This window comes from Sciurus vulgaris (assembly GCF_902686455.1).
Source record: "Sciurus vulgaris genome assembly, chromosome: 12".
Taxonomy (NCBI): domain Eukaryota; kingdom Metazoa; phylum Chordata; class Mammalia; order Rodentia; family Sciuridae; genus Sciurus; species Sciurus vulgaris.
The window spans coordinates 98,951,532-98,977,712 of NC_136473.1; the positions used below are offsets into that span (position 1 = coordinate 98,951,532).

The following is a 26,181-nucleotide window of genomic DNA, read 5'->3' on the forward strand; positions in this document are numbered from 1 at the left end:
TTCCAGCTTGCTCAAACTCAAGTGGCCCCACGGGAGTGTCTTGCAACATATGTTCTGTTGAGAAAAGAGGTTGCAAACCAAGGGGTGTCTGCAATAAATACCACTCGTGATGAGCAAGGTTTGTAAGTTTAAACTTTTTTAAACATTTGTCTTCCTCACTAGACACTCAGCTCCTTGGGGCAGAGACTATGTCAGGGCTGAATCACCCGATCCTGTACACAGGAGTAGGGACTCAATAAATACATGCTGGAAGGATGGAAGGAAGGATGGATTCTACCCAGCTCAAATATAGGTAGGAACATTCTCTGCTATAGGGAAAGAGAAAACAAAACACGTAGATGCGTATAATTTCTAGTGTTTAAAAAGTAGGCTTGAATTAGGACTAATAGAACTTGGAGATAATTTCACCTCTTTCAATGCCCAAATGATAATTTTCTATCCTCCGAGATCCAAAAGTAAATATCTTCCCAATGTTTGCTTTGCTGGTAGGAAATGCTTTAATAAAAATATAGTCTCCAAGAGGCCACGGCATCGTTAGGAGAAAGGTATCACTCCCAGGCGTAAGGTACGTGGGTGGCAAGTCACCTGCAGGCCCCATTGCTCCACACAGGCCAGCCTTTCAGGTCCTCAATCCGTCACTGCCCACGTCCTCCAGCCTGAAAGTGGAGTCCCTGCTCACGAGCTGGGGGGCAGGTGGGAAGAACTCTGGTCAACAAGAGGCTGACGGTGGACGACATGAAGCAACAGTACTGTAGTGGTCACAGTGTGATAGGATTTCACGCTCCGCTCTCACATTAGGAAGGAGTTGATGCCTGGGCCAAGTAAAAGATGTTTCCCTTAGTGGCACTAATTGAAGGATAAGAGGAGTATAATCCAGCAGCACTTGTCCAGATTCCAGGACTCCGTTTATGACTCTTCTAGGCAAATACCTGCCTGTGCAGTTTTTCCTTCCAACCAGTCTACTCTCAGGTGCCCAGCTCCTTGATCGGTCTCAGACCCAGAGCTGTCTGCCTGATTGTATCAGGAAGCAGAGTACCATACTGGGGCCATAAAGCATCTGCCTGGCCACAGTCTCAGGGATGGGGTCCGGTTTAACTGACCTGAGCACACCCATTGAACGTGTTCAAACATCCCCATCCCACCCCACCCACACGAGAAGGCTCCCGAACGCTCAGGTCTGTCTCCCAAAAACCTCAGCTGAGAGGCCTCTGTGGCAGTTGGTCACTGTTGCTCGAGAGCCTGGGTATTATAGCAGCCTGGGGGCAGGTTGTCCCTGATGTTTTCCAGGTTCTTCACATCAGCCAGAATCCCCTCTATGCTTGTCTCCAGCAAATGGAGGTGGCCCCTCTGTCGCCGTGCCCTGTCCTCCAGCTCTGACATCAAGGGCCTCAGCTGGCTATTGATCTGGGTCTTGGCTTGGGAAAGCTCCTGCTCCAGCAAGAGCAGCCGCTCTTCGTCCACAGCATCAGGCTGGTCTGTTTCAGGGAAGGAGAAGGGCGTTAGCATAGAACAGCTTCGGCGAGCTCCCCTGGCGTGAGCTCCCTGGCACGGCCTGTTCTGCACCCTTCACAAATGCCTGTTTCCACCTGCCCAGAGCAAAGAGTATGCTATGCGTTTCAAAGGCTTACGTCTAATAGAGAACGATTTGGAGGGCGTTTGAGAGGAAGCCTAGTTATTTGTTGAGTGGAACACAGCACGGAGTTCAACACTCTGAGGCCTCCACTCAGCAACGGAGGTTGGAGTCCTCCTTTCACGTTAGGGTCCATAGATCACGCTCTGAAAGCTGAAGGCTGAAGGCCACAGGGGTCTGAACCCAATCTATGGTGTCTGCCTGACACAACTCAGCCCTAGGATTAGAATCAACCCCAAATTCTGCTTTCTGAGGCATCCTTAGGAAATATCTCCCTGCTTTCTATTAGAAGATCTTTAGAAATTGGCTGAGCTTCAGCCTTTATAGAGGCCAAGGTATGCTCTGCTATTTGGAGGACAGATTCCAGCTGTTAGAAAATGATGTAAGACTTTATTCTGGCCTGAATTGGTGGGAATCTGGCTGGGTATCAGTTTATTTCCAATGTGAAATGTAATCACATTTGTTCAGGTATGTTTTATCCATAAACTAAATAAAGCTAATGTCAGCATGAAGGGACCAGCCAGTCCAGCTTAGTTCAACTAGGCTGGAGTGTCCCTTAGTCAACTTAAGCTCAGGGTCAGGTTGCCTCACACATCTGGCCTAAAGTGGTAGCATTTCAGTGCGTGAGTATACTATACACACAGCAATTAATCAGCACACAGGGTACAAGAAACTCCATAACAAAAATGTTGATCTGCTGGATCTGTCCTTCACAGGGCAGGGAAGAACTTAAGAATTTGGGGTTCTACAACACGCAGAGAAAGTTAAGCAAGGTTGGGAATAAACAAAAGGTCTTCGGGAGGCACTGTGAGCTACTAGAAGAGAAGAGGGACGTTCGAGGCAAAGAAATCTCAGTGTGAATCCTGCCCACACGATTTACCATGTGATCTGAAGCCTCAGTTTATTTCCCTGTGAACTAGAATCACATAGGACTTAAGAGACTTAAATGGTATCACACCATGAAAAACCACCCAGTGTAGCACCTGGCACACAGTAAGTGTCCCATGGTCCCCGTTACCCCTCCCTCCTCACTCTTTCATTTTTTCTTTAAAGGCTCCAATAGTTTCATTGCCCTTTTTTAAGACACTACACAATGTAGCTAAGACCTCCGCCGGGGAGTGTGTGTGATCCATGGAGGGCATTTTACTCTTTGGGGCTCACTGGGTCACAAAGCAGACCCATTAGTAGAACAACATTGACTACATTGTTCTCTCAGGGTGATGATGATCCTCTGCAGAAAAACTGGGTTTTAAAGTTGTTCTATTGAACTGGAAAAGTAGAGTGAAGCCTTTTTCTGAAGGAAAAAGGAATCTGTCACTGGAATCTGTGACCAAATTCCTACTTTCTTGGCCACTGTGGCCCACGCTTGATTAAACAGGCCAAATGAGGGTTTGATATCAGCTGTACCCAAATCCAGAATTTTAATTAAAATTGGTTTTCTTCTGAGAGTGATTCTGTAGGGAAACCTGGCTCTCTGACACACTGCCATCGAATCTATTTTATCCTAAAAGGTTGCAGTATCTCAGGAACCTACTGTCTTCACATTGCTGGGTCATCTACTCCGCTGGTTTCACCACAGAATCACTTTGGTTTGGGGGTGATGAACAGCAGAATCAACGCGGTCCTCGACTTCACAGACCTGGAGAATTCACCTCTACACCTTCCCCCTCACAAATCCTGCTGCCTCGGAGCAGGCAATATCCTGAGCGGCCTCACCCTGCCTTCTGTCCAACCTCCTTTCTGCTCTCCTCCATCAGCTGTCCTAGCCATCTTTCCAAAATGAACAGTAACAATGTTATTCTTTTGCCTAAAAGTATGCACTGGCTTCTCAGGATCAAGGCCAGCCTCTGCCTGAGGGCCCTCAAACAGTTCAGTCTTCCTATGAAGTTTCTGGAACACATACAGCCAATTCTCTGACCCACAGACCTCTGCCTCTACAGTGACCCATCTTAGAGGCAGTAAAACAAGAGTCCAGAAATACAAAGCAGACTGCTTGTGGTATCTGGGCCTGGAAAGAAAGCAAACTTCCAGACACCTTTAAGTGGCAATTCAGGGTTGGGGTTGTGGCTCAGTAGTAGAGCAGTTGCTTAGCATGTGTGAGGCACTGTGTTCAATTCTCAGCACCCATAAAAATAAGTGAATAAAAATAAAAGCCTATCAACATCTAAAAAAAATATTTTAAAAAAGAATAAAGAAAAGTGGCAATTCCCGTTCATCCCGGCTGGGAATAGCGAGGTTGTGGGTGCTCCACAGACCTATCAGGTGTAGGATGTCGTCCAGTGTGTTGAGCGTGTCTTGGATTGCAACGCCTGCATTCTTGGCTCTGGTATCAACTCTCTGGGCTTCTGTAATCACCTGAGGAAAAAGAAGAACAAACTTGTCTCGGATGGGAATTTTCCATATTGGTGACTTTAAAGGGATCCCCCAGGGGAAGAAGCAATGGCTCACCATCTGCACCGCATCCGTGTCCGTGTCAAACTCCAGCTTCTTCCTGGCCAGCTCTCCTTCCACCTCCCTCATCTCGCTCTTTAGAGTGGCCAGTCCCTTTTCCATGGCCAAAGCCCCATCTGCTGTCACATTGGCTTCCAAGTTCAGACTCTCTATCTCCTGGGAGAAGAAAAGGAGCCAGGGACGGAAGAAGAGAAGGGGGTGAGGTTCAAAAACATCCCAAGGACAATTGTAGAAAAAATACAGCTGTAGCCAGGGCCTGTTGGGTAAGTTGGATGAATAGTGAGAGCGTCAAACTGGGGTCACACCCTTCCCCAAGCTCTGCCTCACACAACATAATCCTGGGATATGTCTCCACGGGCTGGGAGGGCCAGCATGGAGATACTGCTTCCCTCTCAGTTCAAAGTTCACCAAATGCTGAACACAATTAGGAAGGATTTGAGAAAACCCAGAAGACAGGGAACTCTTGTGTGTCTTTGTCATATTCCTCTGCCACCGTGGTCTTTTGAATGACTTTACAGGACCCACAGGACAGTTGAGTTTGCAGTGCAGAGGATGAATGGGTACGGTGTGGAGTTTTTGTTTTTAGAAGGACAAAGCTTCTCAATAACTTCATCAATAAAGTTTTAGCAAGCTCCAAATTACTGGTATCTTTATGCTAGAAGCTTTATTAAGAGAGGTACATGAAGTTGGTCTTATGCTTAAGGGGCTTAAAATTAGAAATTATTTTTGCAGGTTATTGAGTGATCTAAGAGTGAGGCCAAGTAGTCTAGATACCAAGAGATCCCTCTGGGCTTTCTAGAAGCACAAGCTTTCTAGCAGTCTGCTTTCTTGGGAGTTAAGAGGCCCTCTTCCAACTGAGCCTCCCTTCCACTGTGGAGATTAACCCGTGGGTTGCTGGTATAGCTTGTTTATCTACCCCATCACACCAAGTACTCCTTGAAGAAGGGCACTGGGTTTTTTTTTAAAATCTCTGTATTCCCAGCATCAGGCAGAGTGAGGCCAGAGAAAAATGAGTAAGTAGACTTTAGACACAGGATACTGACTGGCATAAAGGCCCTAGCGAGAGCCCTTCAGTCTCATAATTCTGGAATCAAACATTGATGACAGGTGTTGCAGGTTGACCAGTTAACTCCCTAAAAGGTATGTTGAAGTCCTAAATCTCAGTGCCTCAAAATGTTACCCTCCTGGGACACTGGGTTGCTGCAAATGTCATTAGCTACAATGAGGTCATTCTGGAGCATGGTGGGTTCAAATTCCAATGTGACAGAAATCCTCATAACAAGAATCAGAGACCTAGAGTGGGAGAGCACCATGTAATGGCACAGGCAGAGATTAGAGGGAGAAAGATGCAAACCAAGGGACACCAAGGACTGATGACCACCACTAGAGGCTAAGAGAGACAAGGAAGGATTCTCCTCTAGAACCAGCAAGGCGGGGCAAGACTGATGCCTTGACTTTGGATTTCTAGCCTCCAGAACTGTGAAAGAATAATACCTGTTATTTTAAGCCAAAAAAGTCTGTGCCCTGGAAAGCCAATATGGTAGACCACCTCAAAAACAATCTTGAGCCAGGCACAGTGGCCCATGCCAGCAATCCCAGCTGCTCAGGAGGCTGAGTTAGGAGGATCACAGGTTGAAGGTCAGCCTGGGCAATTTAGTAAGATCCTGTCTCAAAATAAAAAGGGCTGGGGATGTAGCTCAGTGGTAGAGCACCCCTGGGTTCGTCCCAGTATCAACAACACCCAAACCCAACAATTTTGGGTGGTTCTTCTCAAAACTGTCCAATAGGGAGCTAAAAATAGGGTCTCCAACACTTGGTTGATTACAGCCCTACAAATCAATCTAACAGAAGGGGTGACCAAATGGATCCGGGGCTTCCATGGACCACCCCAGGCTCTGAGCCATCGGGGTCAAAATGAGCCCAGGGCTCTCTCCCCTTCCACGCGAATATTGTGTTTGGTGCTGCCTGTGCCAACCTGCACCTCAACTTCTCTTTACCTGTTCTATCTCGCTGGAGATCTCCAGGGCCTCCCTCGCCACCTTCTCTGCCCGTTGGGCGTCAGCAGCGGCACTCCCCAGGGCTGCTTCAGCTTGCTGGGTCTTGTCACTGGCATCTGCAACTCTCTGGCTGATGTAGGAGAGTCTCCTCATGGCCTCTTCAGCTTCTGCTTTCCTGTCTTCAACCTGCAGGTCAAACTCTGAAATAAAGAAGAAAATTGCTATTGCAGATGAAAAATAATCTGGAAACGAGTGAAAGGAGCTACTGTTTTAATGAAAAATGGCTGAAAGAGTATCATTACAGACTGGGGAGTTATGGCGAGGATTACTCCTTCTTATCCGAGAGACAGCATCTTAAAGGAAGCCCTGGAGGGACCAGAGTAAGTCATGAGTCACCAGCATGGCAAGAGAATCAAGACCCCAGGTGAATAAAAAGCAGCAGAATCTCTGGGGCCCAGGCTTCAGTCCAGAGCCTTAAGTCCTAAACTGTCAATGACAAGAGTAGAGGGTTGGGTAGAATGGGTACAGGGGGCCGGTCAAGGAAGGAAATTACAAACATTTAGGAATGTCCATCTTCTATTTGAAGAATCTTAATATTTTAACCAAATCTGCAAGGCACCACCCAAACCTCCTGAGGTTTCAATGCTGTGGCAAAGGTATCTCTGTCCTCTCCACAGGGCAACCATATGGGTTGATGTTGGAACCAATTAAGCTACGAAAAAAAAAAAAAAAAAAAAAAGAAAAAGAAAAATAGCTGTAGAACAATGAGATGTTGGATCTGTGAGGAACCTTAGGATTCACTTAATTCAACCTGTCCACTTTAAAAAGAAAGATGTTTGGGTCTAAGAAAGGAGGTGTGAGTTATCTAGAGTCACAAGTGAGCTCACCCTGGCCTCCAGGCCCAGCAGAGATGGGAACTCAAGCCTTTTGACATTTAGTTCAGTTCTTTCCACTATCTACACTGAATATTAGTGAGTTTTTTCTTTAGAAAGATATTTACTAAGAATCTATTAATATCCCAATCTACCTCCCACTTAAAGAGATACTCAAGGACTCAAAGCCCATCAGTCACGACTCTACCTTTAAAATACTCCAGTGATCTGAACCATGAAGCACTAACCTCTGAGGTTCTTTAGGATGTTCTCAACTTCATAAAAAGTGGCATTGCCCATACCCAGTGCTTCTTGGGCTCTGCTTTTAGCAAGGTTGGCACGGGAAAGCAGCTGATCCGATTTCTGTAAATAGACAGAACAAGATTAGAGTAAGTACATTCCTGCTAGCAAAATCACCCCGACACATTTCTCTTCATGACAACAGAGTGCTGTGATTCACTGCATGGTCGAGGGGTGCTGGGGCAACCTCTCTACAATCTTGGATGGAGCAAACTTTATAAGCCAACCACACGTGCCACTTAGAGAAATCTCCCACTTTAGTCCACCAGCAGGGACTGGAATAGTTTTGCAAATCACAATTTTAAACTCTAGGTGCTTTCTGAAGTCAAGCTAATATACAGACCAGAATTAGACCCAGGAGGCTTGGGTCCTATTCCAAGGGTTGAGTGCTGACTCAGTGGGTGGAGCTAATTACATCCAGGTCTGTCTCAGTTCCTTCCTCTATGAGCGTGGCACCATGACCTTCAGAGAGCTTCAAGTGGGCCTTCTTGACACGTTCATTCACATGGTAGGCAAGTTAATAAAGTAACGAAAGGATACCTGTCTCTCATTTTTTCCATTCTGTAAGAGCTGCTGGGTTTCTTTTTCCCAGTTTCCCAGATTGCTCTGCACAAGCTTGAACTCATCCATATGCCTGGTCACCAGGCTTGAGAGAGAATCAGCTTTTTGTCTGATCCTTTTTGCTTCCACCTGTAGGCCCAAAGAAATGAGTGAATCTGACTTTCTACTTGCCAGTTACCACACCAGCCTTGTTAGGACCTGGTACCAGTGTTGAAAATAGCAACAGGCTTAAGAAGTCAAGAAAACAGTCACTAGCCATCCAGGCACACGGCCTAACAGAAATGAGGCCCTAGGCCCAGGGGAAGTCAGGCAACGGGGCCCCCTAGCATAAAGCAGGTTTTGTTTGTGTTCCTTCTTTTTTTATTTTTAACATATTTGTATATATATTCATGGGAACCTGTGTCCGAGGAAATCACTGGGAGGGCTTTTTGCTGAAGGTAAGAAGTTGAATCTTCTGAAGAGCTGAACTACGGAACCAACCTAGATGCCCTTCAACAGATGAATGGATAAAGAAAACATGGGACACACACACAATGGGATATTATTCGGATTTAAGGAAGAATGAAATTACAGCATTTGCTTGTAAATGGATGGAGCTAGAGAATATCATGTCAAGTGAAATAAGCCAAACTCCCCAAAACAGAGGCTGAATGTTTTCTCTGACAAGTGGATGCTAATCCATAATGGGGATGGGGATGAGGAAGAGTGAAGGAACTTTGGATTGTGCAGAGGGCAGTGGGGGAGGGGAGGTCTGTTGGGTGGGAAGGGCGGTGAAATGAGACCAACATTATTACCCTACATGCATGTATAAAAATTACGCTGCTCGTGTGACTCTGCACCATGTTCAGCCAGAGGAAGAAGTTGAGCTCCATTTGAGTACAATGTGTCTAAATGCATCCTACTGTCACGGATAATTTTTTAATAAGAGGATTAATGGCAGAAACAAGACGAAAACTTTTGCTAACAAAAATCCACTGTACAGAGAGATGCACCAAACTTTACAATACTTTTCCCCACATTCCAACAGCCCCCAGAACTAGGGAAAAGATATAAAGCTTTTACCCACTAACAGGCTCAGGATGAAAGGTTTAAGAGTTGGGGTTTAAGAACAAGAAGGTGGATAATAAGAATCACCCACACTCTTCCTACACTAGAGCAAGAAGGGTGGATGCCGTGGTTTGAGTAGGGGTGGGATCCCTCATAAGTTCAGGGTTGGGTCCCCAGGGTGGTACCATTGGGAGGTGCTGAAGCCTTTGGGAAGGAGGCCTTAAAGGGAGGTCCTTAGGCCATTGGGGTGTGCCCCGGAGAAGGATTGTGCAATCCCGCCTGTCCTCTTCTCTCTGTTCCTGGCTCAGGATGTGAACATTTGCTCTGACACAGTTCCCCACTAGTGCCATCTGCCACCTTCTCCAGAACTAAGCCAATGCCTTTGAACCTCCAAAATCATAAGCTAAATAGACCTTCTGTCTTGGTAAGTTAGTTGTCTCAGGAATTCCACTGCAGTAACGTGACACTGACTAATACAGTCAACTTGGAGAAAATGCCGAATAACAGTGTGAAGGAATCCCCAGTGAAGGAGGTATTTATGGTTCTTCACAGTCAAGCACACAGGCAAGATGCCCTCACCTTAAAAGACCCATCATCGATTCTCTGAAGCCCAGACACTGAATCCAGAAGGCGGAGACTATGCTGATAAGACCTATCAGCTTCAATGTCAGTTTGGGTGGCCTCCCTTGACAACTGCTGGGCCAGGGACCTGGTTTTCTCCAATCTGTGGGGAGGAAAAAGAGATGATTGATGAGGAAGATGGGCTTTGAGAATTTACTTTTTTTTTCTAGTACTGGGATTGAACCGAGGGCCGTGAGCATGCTAGGCAGGTGTTCTACCACAGAACTATAAAGCCCAGCCTTTATAATTTTATTTTAGGTAGAGTCTCACTAAGTTGCCCAGGCTGGCCTCAAACTTGCTATCCTCCTGCCTCAGTCTTCTAAGTAGTTGAGATTACAGAAATGTGGCAAGAATGTCCTCCTTTTAGGAGAATGGACTTTTTACATCTCACCTGCAAAACCAGCCCCAGTCACTTAGGTAGCAAGGAGAGAGAAGGCTTCGGAAAGAACTGGAGAGCAAAAGATTTTCTTATAAAAAAAGAAATGGGGGAATGTAATGTATAAAGCTGCTCCCCCGCCCATCAGGTTCAGTCATTGTCCCCTCCTCCCAACCACTTGTCAATCTGTGAACATCCTAGCTAGCCATTGGCTCATCAGTCACCTTGCAAGTATCCTTCTCCGATATTGGTCCCCTGTTAGCCCGGCGGAATTCAACTGTTTTACTGTAGCTTCCCTGCCATCTTTTCCATTCTTCTGTCTGTCCTACTCACTTCTCTCTATCCTTCTGGCTTTCCACTCTCTCTAGCATGCGCCCTTTCTTTTCCTTTCTCTTTTCCTCTCATTTTCTCTCTTACCCTGCAGGGAGACACTCTGTTTGCTTAATAAACTCCCTTATGTGAAAAAAAAAAAAAAAAAAAAAAAAGAATGTCCTCCTTTTATAAAAGCCAAAATTTATCTGATTGCTTTAAAAGTACATAATTGTAATAACCAGAATAACCAAATAAGGTTATATGTGAGACATGTGACCCTCACCACAATCTCAACACAAGCCTTCTAGTTAATAGAGGTTGGAGCAGAAAAATTCAACCCGACTTTCCTAATTCCTGGTAATCAAATACATTCTCATGTCCCTCATATCATCAAGTGGGTGTTGGCACACCATTCATCCATTACAGGGGGTGGCCATCTCTCAATCTGACCAAAATTTTCCTTAAGTTAATCAACCTTTTCTTCTTTCAGTCTTAAAGATATTTGCTTCCCCCAAAGTAACACACTCATTCTCTTATCCCTTTTCGTAAAGAAATATGGTACCTCTCAAGTATTATACCCTGAGAGGATCCAGGTTTTATGGGCCAAGTGAGGACCCATTGAAACTTGCCTTCCCATAAGTCCTTGTACCACAGAGCTGTCTGAGATGCCACTTCCGCCCCCTTCACTCCGACCCTGGTGGGCCAATGACAGTGCCTGTTTGGAATAGTCCTCCGTTTCCCTTGCTAGTTGCTCCATGTTCCTGGCCGACTCAAAATGGCTAAAAGGATTAAAAACGAAGAATTAGCTTTCATAGCAAAGGGGTTCCTTTTCTGCCTTTCATGCAGATAAAGAGAGAAGAGTAAGGAGACTGGTTTTTAAAAAAAGTCAAAAAGAACTAATTCAGATTAGATGGAATTAGAGGAACTATCAAGAAGCATGCATTCTGGAGAATTCCCTCCCATCACAGACCCATGGTGGTCTCCTCCATTTATGGCTTGCTTAGTGGAGGTGGGCACTGGGGATGAGTGGGAGCAGCCTCAGGATAACAAAACATTGCCACTGTAAGCTGTTTTCTGCAGGAAGAAACCCCTAGATCTTACCTTGTCCAGGGTCGCACTCACTACTGCTTTGACTGCAACTCTAAACTGAGCCCACAACTAGAAGGAAGCTTGTCAATGAAAGTCCCCTGTAAGATTCTGTTTTCCTGATTCTAGGATGTGATGTTTAAAAACCAAAACAAACAAACAAACAAACAACACTAGGGGCTCAGGAGGCAGTCTATGCTACAAAAATCCAAGCCGGCCCCCTTCTGCGGACTGAATTCCTCTTGAGATTAGCAGAGTCTGCCCCTGCTACTGAGCAAACCTCTAAAACAGGATTTAAAGTCAGAGGCAAGGACCAAGGGAGCTAGCACCAGGTCCCCCTGCAGAGCTGGTTTCCAGGAGGAAGTGTCCCTCCGGATACTTGCAGACAAATAGCAAACAACTCCTTGCTACCATTCCCAGGCTTGGTGTGGGAGCCTAGGAGTCCCTGAAAGCTGCAGAACATCCTTTTCCAAAGGCTGATTCATTTCACATGGGCCTGAAGAATCGCATCTGACAGACACCGAAGCCATGCTGTGAGTCACAGAGAAATCTGGGAAAGAAACACCCCCGCCCCTGACTCCTGCCAAGGACCCTGTCCAGTGTCCACCTACATATACTAAAAGCCAAGCAGTTAAAACACAGCTTCAAGGCAGGGGAGGCTGCAAAGGAGGCGAGAGGGAATGAACTTGGTGCTTGGGTCCCAAGTAGCCCACAGTTCTTGTTCAAGTTAGGCCTTGAGAAGCTGCCCTGGAGCAGAGGAGCCTCTACTGCTGCTCACCTGTCTGCCAATCTTGCGGCCTCCTGAGCCAGACTTTTAAAGGCACTGGACCCCACATAGTGATCTGAGGGAGGAATGTTCTGTGGAAAAAGGAGACTTAGTTAAGACTTTGCATTGACTGTGGAGCCTAAGCAGGTGCAGCTGAAGTGTGAGAACCACTGGTCATCAGTCACACAGATTCCACACCCTGACACACCAAGAGTCTCAATTCACCATGAGCACAGTTAAAAAAAAAATGCATGTGCCGATAAGAACAAAGTAGAACTCCAAGTTCCAGAGTCTCTATTAAGATATGGGAGCATTTAAAAATATATGCTTGTGTATACATATATATATAAAGTCCAGTAGCATATACCAAGTTACAACAGCAGTTGTTTAGCAGTAATAGGCTCATAGGAATTTTTATTTCTTTTCTGTATTTTGTACAAAAAACCTTTTTTGTAATCATGGAAAAAAATGGGTACACATTATTTTAAAATGTGATTTCTTCATCATATTTCCTGTTTTCTCCATTCATCTTATCTCTTATATTATTGTCACCACAGACTTCTTCATTCAAAAATAGAACAGGGCTCAATTGAATCCCTCCTTCCCACCACACTGCTAACGGCACCGGCACCGTTAGGGAAATCCTAGTGGCAACATCTATCTTTCATTTGCAGAAGTGTGTTTTTTGAGCCACTTCCTCTCTTCCAGCCTGACATCCTTCTTTCTTCCCTCCTTCCTTCCCTCCTTCCTTCCTTCCTTCCTTCCTTCCTTCCTTCCTTCCTTCCTTCCTTCCTTCCTTCCTTCCTTCCCTCTTTCCTTCCTTCCTTTCTTCCTTCCTTTCTTCCTTCCTTTTCTCTCTCTCTCTCTCTCTCTCTCTCTCTCTCTCTCTCTCTCTATCTATCTCTCTCTCTCTCTCTCACATGCAGCTGACATTTGCAACCACTACATACCATGCTGTGGGCTAAGAAGGCAAATATGAACAAAGGTAAATCCTGCAGAAAGAAGGGCGGAGCGGCAGGGCCAAGACAAGGCTGTGGTTAGAAATGAATAAGGAAGGAAGAGAACCTGATGTAGTGAAACAGGGAATTGCAGGAGGCCAAAGACATGAAGAACAGGGGGAGCTGTTGGTGGCCCCGCGAGCAGGGATTCTCAGTCCCCCAGCCCAGCCAAACCTACGGTGTTGCTCAGGGAAGCTTCGCTTTCCGCCAGGCTCAGGCGCATCTGGGTGGTGAGCCTGAGGGTATCCTTCACTCGGTTCTGGTACTGACTGCCCAGGGCCCGAACCCGTTCTGCTGTGGTCTTGAGGTCATCCAGGCGATTGCGGTAGCTGTTCTCTTGGTTCCTCACCTTGTCCAACTGGCGACTAAGTGCCCTACTAACACCTGAACCCAGAGAAAAGGGAAGATGAGCGCTCTCCAGGGCGGCACGGAGCTATCTAATGTGATGGAAGGTTGACTGGCCCGTGGCAAAATGACAAATACCCAGTAGATCCATCATTCAGGTGGCAGAGGAGTGTCACAGACAGCTCCTCCACCCGGGCAAGGGCTGCTGGAGACACCTGCTGAACCAGGGTCCAGGGAAGATTCTGTGACCTGTGTCTAGAGTTCTTTCTAGACATCAGTCCTCTTCTGGCTAAAGGGAAGTCGGCCTTTCTCACCTTCTGAGATCTGGGCTTCTCTCAGGATGTCCCGAAGGGCCTGCTCAGCCTGCTGCATCCTGCCTTCCAGCTCTGTGCCATGTATAGTGCCACCACCACCCTGAGCCTTGGAAATCAGGGCCTCCAGGCTCTGGAGCTGCTGCATAAACTGATCCATCTGAAACCACACCAGAAAGAGGACCAGAACAGAGGATGGAGACCACGCCCAGCACCAGGTACCCAGGGGCAGGAGCTAAACACCCAGAAATACGCCTATGTCCTGGTGGTCAAGAGTTTAGACTTCAGAGCCTGGACTACTCTAGCTCTGTGACCTTGGAAAAGTCACTTCCTTTATCTAATAAATGGGGACAATAAACATAATAGTACTGCCTCATAGAGTCAGGACTTGCACTAAATGAGTTAGTATTTGTAAAGTGCTTAGAACACAGCTTCAAGAAAGAGCTATGAATGGTTCGTTCAACAGACAACATTTAAAAACAAGTCAAGCGTGTTCTATGTTTGAAGTTCTGTTTGGGTTTTTTAGTCCCCCACCCCTCATTCCAGAAAAATAATAATAACAACAACATCGGGTTCATTCTTCTCTGGAACTTGAGTGAGAAATTCCTGTGAGCCATTCAAAGTCTTCGCCCCTCCTGGACTTCACATATCATTAATATGTTTATGTTTTCTGCATCCATTTTACAAGGACTTCTGTTAGGAAAAATGTCTGCCCGGAAAGTGGCATATTACAATGGCAAGAACCGAACTCAGAATCTGGAAGACAGAGTGGCATTCCCAGTTCCAGCTGGTTATATCACTTTGAAAAATAGCAAGTATTTCAAGACTTTCTTTAACCGGTGAAAACTGAGTCCAGAATATTTTTTCTTCCAACTCAACTAAGTTACCATGATTATCAAACAAGACCATAACTGCCGGAGGGGAGTTGAAAATAGTATATATAAGAAGATAAACCTATATTATTATTATTATCATTATTATTATTCAGAATCTTTTTAGTATAGCAAAATCTATCTATTTATTTATTTATTTATCTATTTTCAGTACCAGGAATTGAACCCAGGGGTGTGCTACCACTCAGTTACATCCCTAGCTCTTATAATTTTTTATTTTGAGATGGGGGTCTCACTAAATTGCTGAGGCTGGCCTCGAACTTGTAGTCCTCCTGCCTCAGTCTTCTGAGTCACTGGAATTACAGGTGTGTGACATAGTGCCTGGCTAGCACGACCATCACAAAAACAAAAGCAAAGACAGGACACTAGCGGGGCGACTTCTAGATCCAGGGCCAAGTCAGTCAGTGGGCTCATGAAGGTTTGATTCTGGGGTGGGCGGTGGCATGGAGAAGCAGGCATACCTGAGTCTTCACTTGATTGTAGCAAGCCGGACAGCTGGCTAATGCTTGGTACTCACAGTTGAGGCCACCAAATCCTGGTTTGCAAATACAGCTGCCATCACTTCGACACTCCACAGGCTCCGAGCCCATGGGGTTGCAGTTGCAAGCTAAAGACAGGAGACAGACAAATGGAGCATACTCATCAAACTCACCCCAGCAACTGAGGGTGTAGCCAAGATAAAAAGGAAGAAGATCAAGGCTCCAGTGGTGAAGAGCCCTTTGTTGCTGTGGGTTGGATTCAGTCCTTGGTTAGGCCTCCAAGCACATTCCTAGAGTAGGCAGACCTCAGGACTCACCTGCATGTTCATTCAGTGTGTGTGGATGGGAAGGTATTCCTCTCATTACACTGTAAGCCTGGTGGATATTTTGCAGACACTCTGGCTTTGCTCCTAAGGTAAATAACATTTCCTCTGGGCCTATTATGTGTGAGATGTAAACATTCCTCTGTTTCACAGATGAGGAATGCGAGTCCTCACATTGAATGGTTGAAAAATCTGTTGCAGCGAGAACTCAGAAAGAGCCAGTGATGTAGGAACTGCCTTTGATGTAGGAAATGCAGTAAGAAAGCAGTACTATTACTCATTTGATCAAATTTACTGAGCACCTACTATATGCTGGGTTCCGTTTTCAGAGTCAAAGATAGAACAATGGGTAAGACACTGCTCTAATGACCCCAGTGATTCTCTGGGTTGTTCTTTCCAAACACTGATCAGGTGCACTACCATTATTTGCACACATATTTGTGCCTTCCTTCTCAGCATACAAGACCCTCGGGACCTGGGACTGACTTGTTCATCATTATAACCTTAATATCTAGGTCCACACTATGTACCCAGTTGGTGCTTGATATATAGTTGAATGTAGACCAATGTCTTTGGACTTGAAAATATTTAGTATTAATAACACCAAACAGCTAAAACTGCAGAGTTTACAGTGTGCTTTCTCATATGCCTATTTATTTTATTTTTGCAAACACTGAGTTAAATATTAGTCAAACATATGAGGACACTGGGATTCAAAGGGAGTAACTGGCATGATGAGCACAATGCACTAGGTATCTCACAAAACTGGGGCTTGAATTCAGCACCACTAATATCATGCAGGATCTTCTTATCACAGGGTATTTTCCAGTACTTAACATCACAGTGAACCTCTAGGTTGGGGTCAGGGCTGGGGATTCATGCCAGTTTGCAGAGAGGTGCTCGGACATTTGCAGGCAAGACTCTGGTTAAAACTCTTTCAGGAGACAAGTTCTTGAGTTCTGGACCTTGGGGTCTGAGACTTTTGCCACTAAGGACTGAGTGTTGGGCAGGCTAGCCGCTCTAGGTCTGAACTTGCCTCAGGAATATAACCTGTGCAGAGAGGGCTGGGCGGGGGGACCCGTCCCATCCACGCTTTGATCTGAAGCAGCTCTTAGGAATGCTCAGCCATGGCTGCGGCTTTGAAGCTGAGCCTCCTTTGGAGGACTTTCAACTGTGACCTTCTGTACCCCAATGATGCAGACTTCCTGAGAGGGTCTCTTAAACTTCTCCACAGCATCTCCTCCCTGCTTCCGTTTGCTCAGGCTTGGTCTCAAGTCATTCATTTCTCCCTGGTAACAGGTCTGGCAGCCACTTTCCCAGCTACTTGCCTCAGGATTGGGCACAGGACCTGGCTCCATTTTATCTCCTCTTCCACTTAGGAATGTAAACCTGACCTTTTTCATGTCTCCCACCCAGCTGTAACCATTTCGGAGCCTCTGGCTCTGCCTTCCAGAGCCCTGTGTTGGGGAAACTGGTCTTAAGACCTCTGACATGGGGGCTGGGGCTGTGGCTCAGTGGTAGAGCGCTTGCCTGGCATGTGGGAGGCACTGAGTTCGATTCCCAGCACCGCATATATATATTTATTATATATTTCTTATTTTATTTTTTTATATATATTTATATATATATACTTATATCTTCTCTGACAGATGAAAGGTGTAGGCTGTTTCCAGGTCAGTTTGATAAGAAAACTAAAGTCATAAAACTAAAGTCACATCACGATATTACGGGCTCCTGAACTTGCTTTATTTACACGTGTGCATGCGGGCAAGCTCATATGTACACGTACACACAGACACAGTCTGTCAGGAGGCACAGTCCTACCTCGACACTTGTCTGCTGGGTTGGGAGCCAACGGGTCCCCAAAATAGCCAGCTTTGCACTGGTCGCAGTTGACTCCGGCCGTGTTGTGAATGCACTTCAAACACCTGCCCGTCAGCCGGTCACAGTTCCCAGAGGCACTGGGGTCCACGTTGTTGTTGCACTGACAGGGCTGACAAGGCCTCACTGGGCCCCGTTCCCCAAAGGGGTCCCCAAAGTAGCCATCAGCACAGAGCTCACAGCGAGCACCTGGGAAAGAACAAAGGAACAAATGGCCAAAGCCAGACTGTCATCTGTTGGCAGCAAGGTTAGACACGGAGGCCTAAAGAGTGAGAGTCAGGGAAATGTGCTTCCTCCCTGACCCCAGAACAACAGTGTCAGGAATAGGTGCACAGTGGGGTTGGCACCACCCTGCCCCCACAGTCCCTGCAGATTTTGGAACGGCAGCATCACTAGGAGCCTTAACTGGTTGTCTGAGGAAAAGCCAGCAGCAATACAGAAGTGGTGAGATTTCAAGAGATTCCACCAAGGTTGCTGCTGAGTTTTCTTTCAGACTGACCAACACAGGGATGTGACATGGAAGAGGTGACTAAGGTTTGCTTCTTTACTTTGGGTCATTAGAAAACCACTCAAGGGCTGGGATTGTGGCTCAGTGACAGAGCGCTCGCCTAGCATGCGTGAGGCCCTGGGTTCGATCCTCAGCACACCATATAAATAAAATAAAGGTATTACATCCACCTACAACTAAAATAAAATATTAAAAAAACAACTCAAACATGTATTTGGTCAGCAACCTTCATCTCCTCATTCCAAACCTCCCAAAATAGGATTCCACGTTTCCTCCCGTAACTGCGCACGCTGCCCTCGTCCTCCGCCTCCCCTCTTGGTATCACAATATTCTTATTTTTAGAAGAAGCACATTTAGATTAACCCCAAGTCATTAAAATTTTCTAGAAATTCCTCAGAATGGATGCTCTTGATGTGACTTCACAGTATCCGGACAGGAAGAAGCTGGCTACAGAGCAGGCCTGTGGCCTTACCAGTCACCCCAGGGGGGCAGTTGTTGCAGACCACCTCCTCAGTCTCAGGCATCACTGAGCAGCTGAACCCATTGTGACAGGGACATGGCTTGCAGCTGCGGGGGTCATGGGGATCATTATAAAATCCAAGGGGGCAGTCGGCACATTCGATGTCAGGATTCTCGTCCCCTGAATAACAGTCTCCTGGGGGGGCGGAAGAAGAACAGAGGGGCAGAGAAAGGAGCAGGTCAGATCACACATTTCCTTAAGATGAGCAGGGTCCACGTGGACACCCATGGCCTTCCTCTCTGAAGATTTCCCCAGAGTCTCGGCACTGGCATTCACCCCTGCAGGTGACCAAACCTACACCGGGCCAAGACCTTGAATCTGAGCCTCACTCTTCTGTGCTAAGTAACGCACCCCTTCTCTGCTACGCACAACTTAACACTGCTCCCCTGTCCTCCGTGGGCTGGCGCCACTGGTTGGCCCATTCACTGAGACCCCACCTTGCCTTTGATCTCCCACACAATTCTTGGAACTCGACACCAACTCCCCTACCTTGCGCTGAACCAGGACAGCCATTTCCTGTAACCTAGTACCTTTCTCACAACCTTGTGGCATTTCCTTAATGAAAAGGGCTGAGTGTAATAAGGCACCCTGCCCATCTTCCCTGAGCCCAGCCCCACTCTCACTAATCCTTTCCCATCTCTGAAATGAGTTCAGGTTTAGGATTCCTTACTCAGCTCTATGTTTCACAGCACACTGGGGTCACCCCCAGTCACCTGGTCCAGGTGTCATTTCACTCACCGGTGTCTGGGTCACAGGCCCCTCCCCCTTGGCAGTTACAGGGAACACAGGTGCCAAAAGGCCCCAGTCTTGCTGAATCTCTTTTGTAGCCAGAAGCACAATCCTGGCAGAACTGTCCCTTGTACCCAGCAGGACATATGCAGTGTTCAACCCAGGGTGCTGGGGTTCCAGAGACAGGGCGGGCTGAGACCAGGGTCACGTTGTCCATATACCCAGTACCTGCAACAGAGAGGACAGGCTAGAAGTAGCAAGTGGGAAGACTAAAAAATCTGCAAGCAGGCCTCTCCGGATTGTATTTTTCTTCACTTCTGACAGGTGGTGTTCACACAGCAGTCCAGCCTTGGGACTGAGCACCCAGTCTCCAGAGCCAGGAAAATCATGGTTTCAATTCTGCCTCCAGGTCACAGGCTGTGTCAACTGGCAAATCACTTAACCTTTCCATGACTGCATATCCTCAACGGCACAAGAGAACTGCGCTATCTATCTTCTAAATTTGTGTTGAAATTAAATGAGACAGTGTACATTGTAATACACATAATAACAATTCAGCAAATTGCTAGCAAACACCTTCTCCACTTCTGGCCTTAATTGTGCATTAGTGACATGGAAATGGGGCAGGCCAGTCATACTTCCTTTTTACATGAGTGCTCAAAAGCACTGGAACTCTCTTTATACCATTCCAGCTGGAATCAGGAGGCCCCAAGATGTGAAGTTCAGAAGAGGGAATTAACAGAATCCATGAGGATGTCCAAACACAGCAGCAGTAAGTGCAATCCCAAGAGGAAGAGCCACTCAAGCAATGAATGGGTGTGCCAGAGGGCCATTTCTGAGCTAGAGAAATGTGTCCAGGTGTGGTAGCTTATTTTCCTCAACAATCAGCTTTCACTGAAATTCAGAGACTCTTATAATGAGGTAGCATCATCATTAATTCTTCACTGGTGCTGACCTCTTTAAAAAAGGAATGTTCCCCTTTCCGAAATTTCTAGAATGTACAAATTGAGACTCAGGGCTGGGGCTATAGCTCAGTGGTAGAGCACTTGCCTACCATGTGCAAGGCACTGGGTTTGATCCTCAGCACCACATAAAAATAAACAAGTAAAACTAAAGGATTGTGTCCGTCTACAACTGAAAAATAATTTTTAAAAAACTGAGACTCAATCAGACTGAGCGAAAACCATCAAGTAGTTTATCGACTTGTTTGGAGACTGCCCACCCACTTAGAGAGCTAAAGCAAATTCCACTAGAACCCAAGAAGAGATTTCACTTCTCCCAGGCCCTTACTGTACTCTCCATACGTAGCTCGGATCCGAAGAGCTGTGAGGTTCCGCAGTAACCTTCGATACTCAAAATAACTCAGCTGGGGGCTCCAATTACTGCTTGGATGTTCATTTAACCTACATAATACAAAATAAAAATCTGTAAAAATCCAACTTGTATCACATGGTACTTTATATAAATTATGCCTGGGCATGTAGAAACCACTGAGGCCCTAGGTAGTTCCGCTTAGGGGATGCAGGACTATGAGCTTTATCTCTTCCTAAGCAGGAACTTGGAACTTTCTCCCACAATGGGGAGGGCGAGTTTGCAGGAAGAGACAGAGGGCAGACAGTGTGCAAAGTCAAGCTCCAGGGGTCATGCCACCTGAAGCAAGGTTGATCCCAAATCCTCAGACACCACACGGTATCCTGGGCCATGCAGAACCTAAATTAGAGACATCTTTCAGTTCCAGAAGTTCTGATCCTCAAGCACTACCGTACTTTTTTTGTTTAAAAATGATTGCTTTGTCATCTGAGCGCATCTTAATTACTCCTTTCTAGAAGTTTCCATCTTCTATATTGTCTACCATCTGATACTTCTTAATATGGCATTGGAGTGTCTCACTGCCTCCTGTCACCATCCCTGTGCTCCTATTTTCAGTTTGGTTTTGTTTGTTACTGGAATATGCTTCCAAGAGCAGCTCTAACCCTTTTGTTTCATTCACTGATTGGTTAAACAAAAGTTGACTGTGGAGTTGGCTTGGCGAGAAGTTCTGTGAGGCTGAAGGAGAAGATAGCTGGGGAGACCAACGGCATTCAGCTGGGGGAGTTGGTGGGCAAGCAGTTATGAAACAATGGGGTGCGTGCTCTTACAAAAGCATGCACAGAAGGCCACAGACACGCACAGGAGGCCGAAACTTCGCCTGGGATTCTGAGAAGGGCATTACCAAGGAAGAACTGGTAGACCGAATCTCAAAGAGAAAGTTCACCAAGCCATGAATGTCGGGTGGACATTCCAGGGAGGAAAACTGTGTGTGAACTCTTAGACTAATGGGCACTCAGAAATGTAAGTACCCGCCTTGAGGGTTATGGGCTCTAGGTCTGCCTCTCTCCATTCCTATTACCTCTGCTCTGACTTAGGCAACCCACCTCGGGTGAGCCACTGTGAATGTCTTCTGATGGTCCTGTTAAGGACCCTACCTGAACCATCTTCACATGGCATCTGTACCCGTCTCACAGCTGACATTTCTCAGTTACAATCTCTCAGGGGCTTTCTACATCTTTCCAGCATAGACAAATCTAAGCATTTTGATATACAAGACCACCATGATGGATCCTGTTCCAGCTTTCTCCGTCTCAACTGCCCATCTCCCCAGTACACTCTGTGTCCCAGCTGTAAGCACTGCCCGCCCCTGTTAGTATACCTTTCCACAGCCCCTCATAACTTCACATTGGAGGCTGTCTGATAACTTTTCCTGCTGGAAAAGTCCCATGTATCTTTCCATTCTCAGCCCATATATTGCCTCTTCTATAAAGCTTTTCTTGGCTCTTCTAGATAGAATAGGCTTTTTCCAAGACCCCATGACCGTGTTCTACCACTAAAGCAATTATTGTAGTCTATTATGTTTGCTTTTTTGGTGTGGTCCCAGCACCTAGTGCATGGTGGGCAAGTGCTCTACCACTGAGCTACACCGCCAGCCCTTCATGTTTGATTTCTGATGTGTTCTGTATCCTCCTAGAACATGAGCCCTACAGGACCAAGACCATGCTCCATCTTTACCTCCCAGCCTCTAACACAGAACTGAGCACTTAGTGGGCACAGCTGCCTTCCCTGACCTCTCTGAATGCGCCAGTGGAAATCCTCCTGGTATAAGTACAGTCTCCACAGACACAGCCCCATCCATGGCCTCACTGTGACCTCTTTCTCAGATGTCATTCCTCACAGCATTCTGCCCCCCACTTCATGCTCAACCACCAGGAATTTCCTAAATACACAAAGCTTCCTCAAGCATGGTGTTATGTTTCAGAAATGCGGTGTCCCCCAGGAGCTCATGTGTGAGACAGTAGAAGAAAGTTTAGAGGTGAAATGATTTGGTTATGAGAGCCTTAACCTAACTAATCCCAGTGATAGGGATTAGTTAACTGGGTGGTTACTCTAGGCAGGTAGGGTGTGACTGGAGAAGGTAGGTAGCTGGGGCATGCCCTTGGAGTATCTTGGGCCCTGAGAAATGGAGTCAGCTCTCTATGGACTGAGACCTCTGAAACCGTGAGCCCCAAATAAACTTGTTCTTGTCAGGACTTTAGGTAGCAACAGCAAAAACGCTGACTAAAACACATGGTATTTCCTCTTCCTCGTTAACCTCCCGCCAGCTTTTCTTTCCTTTGAAGCTGCTCTTCACTCTGCCCTGTCCTCTCAGGAAGCTTCCTTTGATCCTCTACTGTGGGTCAGTCATGCCGCCATGTGTGTTCAAAGCACCTGTGTTTCCCCTCTCCCTCCACCACTTGACAGTCTGCTTTGCTATCATCTGTTTATTTTCTCTCCCATTAGCCCGTCAGCTGCTTGAGGGAAGGAATCATGCCCTGTCTTGACACAACCCCAGGCCTGCTAAGTAAAACATGCTCAGAAAAGCTTGTGGACTGAAGGAGGCACTGAATGCATGAACCAAGGGCTTGGACGCAATCACAGTTTGCCCCATTTGACCCACTTGAGCACTCTTCTCACCTGAACGTGTATGTCTTGGTGATTCCACAAGGCAGCGTCTTGCTGAGGGGCATCAAGGGAGCGCTGATCCGCAGACCAGCACCTTCTAGGATGACATCATGGGCAGACGGGTGTCTGCCTCCCCTGTCCACACGGTAGTCGAAAGACAGGCTTTGTCCATAGCTCACCTGCTGATTTCCAAGAAATTTGGCTGTGAAACAGAAATTTTAATAAGATTAGTTGTGAAGCTGGGAAGGTAAATCCAAGACTGCATCAATGTGGGTGACCTCCAATGGAGGCTTATGTTACCCACCCCACCCACCTGGGCCACCCTGACAGAAGTTGGTGCACAACACTGGACGTGATCATACCATTTGGGCTGTGAAACAGTGTTCATTACTGAAACTCTAAAACTCCCTCGTTATGAGACAATTCCATCTATTAAAGCCTGGCTCTATGACACAAGATCCCACCTAAATCAGCAAGAGTGCCGTTGGTTATATAATGCCTTGTGATTATAGAAAACTTTCACGAACATCATCACATTTGATACAATAGTTCTTGAAGGCTGGTATTCCCATCCCCATGTAAGAGTTGAGAGGTCTCAAGTTCAGAGAGGTTCCTCACCCAGGAATCACTTCTCGGCCAAGGATATGAACCAGAACTACAAGTCCAGTCAGAACTTTTCCACCCAGACACAGACCACTGGCTGATATATGAATCTGTAATTGTGTATATATACATACACATTTATATATATACATACATTTATATATAAAAATGTATACCTATATATAATATTTATAAAGAATATAATATTTATATTTCACATATATAGATTTGAGTATATAATGTTATAATGTTTGTTGTTATAATTATATACTATTCATATATTAATTACAACAATTGTATAAGCTTTAAGAAATGTTTTTTCCTTTTCCATCAGCTTCTTGATAGACCCATAGATTTGACCACACTTTTTTGATTTCTTCTCTTGGTGGGAAACCTAGAAACTCCCATTGATTAAAGTAGTCACCTCAGCCAGGTCTGACCTCTAGGACACTCCAGAGTGCTGTGCCTTAGGGACTTTATTAAATTGGGCTTACGCTCCAGATGCCCCGTGGAGATGCCACTGCCCTGAACACTAAGTGATATGGATTTCACATTTTATAACTGGATCTTTCTGTCCTGACTTCCTGGCTTCTAGAGCAAACATTCTCCCTCACATACCAGGAGCCACAAAATAGACAGGGTCCGATCGTCGGGCTGAGCTGTACACGTCCCTGTGGCGCTGCGACCAGTGGAGCTTTGCGGGGGACCCGTTTCTTTGGACAGCCTTCCAGCCATCAACATCTGGAACACAAATAAAACCACCACACTGGAGACAAACCCGCACCATCCACTGAGTTATGGCAAGACTGCTTGCCAAAAAGTCCTATTGAGGTAAAAAGTGGGGTTTACTTAGTGTTTCTACATTCCTTCGCAGGTTTTGAAATTCCCCGTGCACCTCTGCACTTGGGTCTCAACTTCACTGGCTCCACCCCACAGCTGCTTTAACTTCTCGGGTCTGATCTTGTGATAAGAGAGCATGTTTTCATCTGCTTTTAATTTGTATCTTTATTATAGTTATGTAAACAAGGTCTGGCCTCAGTGAGGTGAGAGGGTCCATTATATTCAAAGAGAAATGTGGACTAGTTGAAATAATATCCATTCCCCATGTGTTTACAGTGCTCTGTAGCCTGGTAACTCATTTCGGATACATTAGCTCAGTCGATGTGTGGGAAAGCAGTGTGATTAGCGAATGTGGCTTCCAGGGGATCTTCATAAACTCCCAATCCACATGAATGACTCTTTTGTGATTTTGAAATAGATGTGGGTAGGAGATAAAAAGCTAGTCTCTTTTAAGTTATTTGCTAGTTATGCCCACGCTGGTGTGAGTGAGCCATTCTACTGTGACTTTTTCAAGACATGGGGGTTTGCTATATCGCCCTGCCAAAAAAATGAATATTAAAAACTAGGAAAGAGTTGATAAAGATGATTTGAGACTCCATACTATGGATGGGGAGGTGCTTGTCTGCCTAGAGAATGGGGTGCCTTACCTTGACGGAAGGTGGAGGTGATCATATGGACACTGTAGTCCACAGAGCCGCGGCACTTGGCTGAATGTCCATAGCAAAAACACTGGGTACAGCCCTCGGGGTTCCCCGCATCCAGATGATAGTAACCTGGGCGACACCTGCATTTTAGAACCCAGGATGATATAATAGGTTATTTCTTATTCCATGTAGAGAATATGGTGGTTGATTCAGCCTCTTTCTACTCTCCTTCCCTCTTGGTCCTTTTAATTCTCAGAGAAGGAAAATGGCAAGATTCACGCACCACCTCCACCCAGACCTTCTGATGACCATCACCCTCCCCCAAACAGAAGAGCGTGAGGAATATTCTCTGTTTCTTCCTATGGTGCAGCAGAATCATGTTTGCCTTGATAGTCTGGAAACTTAGCGACTGACCCATCCTTGGCAATGGATGGCGGTCAGATGGGACAGGGAGGCGTGGGGCAAGGACGTGTGGAGCAGCCCTGTCCTGAAGCAAGGGTTTAATGGGGACAGAGTGAGGACCAGGAAGGGCCAGGCTACTGCCTCAGCATCAGCTTAGCCATCCTGATCCACAAGACCACTAGGTGCTGATCACCATCCCTGCCCCGCACACCCAGGCTCTGGCCCACGGGGGAAGGGGTAAGTGAGGACAAGACAAAGACAAAGGATGGCTGGAGACAGTCTGCAGCAGCAAAGTGCAGGCTTGTTCTCCACCTCTGCCCCCGCCCAAGCCCTCCGTGGCTTCTCCAAGGACCACTGCTGGGCAAGTCTCGTACGTAGGAGCTGCAGGAGGAAGGCAGGGAAGCTGGGGAGGACCCATTTCTCCTTCTAGTCAACTGCCTCCTTCCAAATGAAACAAGGATAGTTTCAATGACCACTTACTTAGCACTTATGTGGTGCCAGGCATCTCATGTATACTCTCATTTAATCCTATTGCCACAAGAGATAGACATTATTTATTCCAGTGTCCTAGATGAGGAGACCAGAGAGGTTAAGAAACTCATCTGAGATCAGTGTTTGGTAAGTGTTTGAGACAAGATTCAAAGTCATGTCCCTCTGCCTCCAAATCACGTAGTCAAAGCCACTGGACATCGTGTATCAGGGGGACGTTCA

The 26,181-nt window shown here is 46.3% G+C and overlaps 1 protein-coding gene across 1 annotated transcript in view; it reads right to left on the reverse strand.

The window, feature by feature from the left end:
- Positions 1 to 541: 541 nt before the first annotated feature.
- Positions 542 to 26,181, reverse strand: part of LAMC2 (laminin subunit gamma 2) — a 56,901-nt gene continuing 31,261 nt past the window's right edge. Inside the window, exons 5-23 of the mRNA XM_079108007.1 lie at positions 25,072 to 25,208; positions 24,203 to 24,325; positions 22,994 to 23,183; positions 20,297 to 20,409; positions 19,016 to 19,234; positions 18,230 to 18,412; positions 17,193 to 17,438; positions 15,028 to 15,173; positions 13,677 to 13,833; positions 13,196 to 13,401; positions 12,032 to 12,111; positions 10,797 to 10,946; positions 9,438 to 9,582; positions 7,791 to 7,940; positions 7,199 to 7,313; positions 6,079 to 6,278; positions 4,079 to 4,237; positions 3,886 to 3,985; positions 542 to 1,475 (exon numbers count right to left, since the gene is read on the reverse strand). Coding sequence (XP_078964133.1) covers positions 1,222 to 1,475; positions 3,886 to 3,985; positions 4,079 to 4,237; positions 6,079 to 6,278; positions 7,199 to 7,313; positions 7,791 to 7,940; positions 9,438 to 9,582; positions 10,797 to 10,946; positions 12,032 to 12,111; positions 13,196 to 13,401; positions 13,677 to 13,833; positions 15,028 to 15,173; positions 17,193 to 17,438; positions 18,230 to 18,412; positions 19,016 to 19,234; positions 20,297 to 20,409; positions 22,994 to 23,183; positions 24,203 to 24,325; positions 25,072 to 25,208 — 3,073 coding nt within the window. The 3' untranslated portion in view covers positions 542 to 1,221. The remainder of the gene's footprint in view (positions 1,476 to 3,885; positions 3,986 to 4,078; positions 4,238 to 6,078; positions 6,279 to 7,198; positions 7,314 to 7,790; positions 7,941 to 9,437; positions 9,583 to 10,796; positions 10,947 to 12,031; positions 12,112 to 13,195; positions 13,402 to 13,676; positions 13,834 to 15,027; positions 15,174 to 17,192; positions 17,439 to 18,229; positions 18,413 to 19,015; positions 19,235 to 20,296; positions 20,410 to 22,993; positions 23,184 to 24,202; positions 24,326 to 25,071; positions 25,209 to 26,181) is intronic.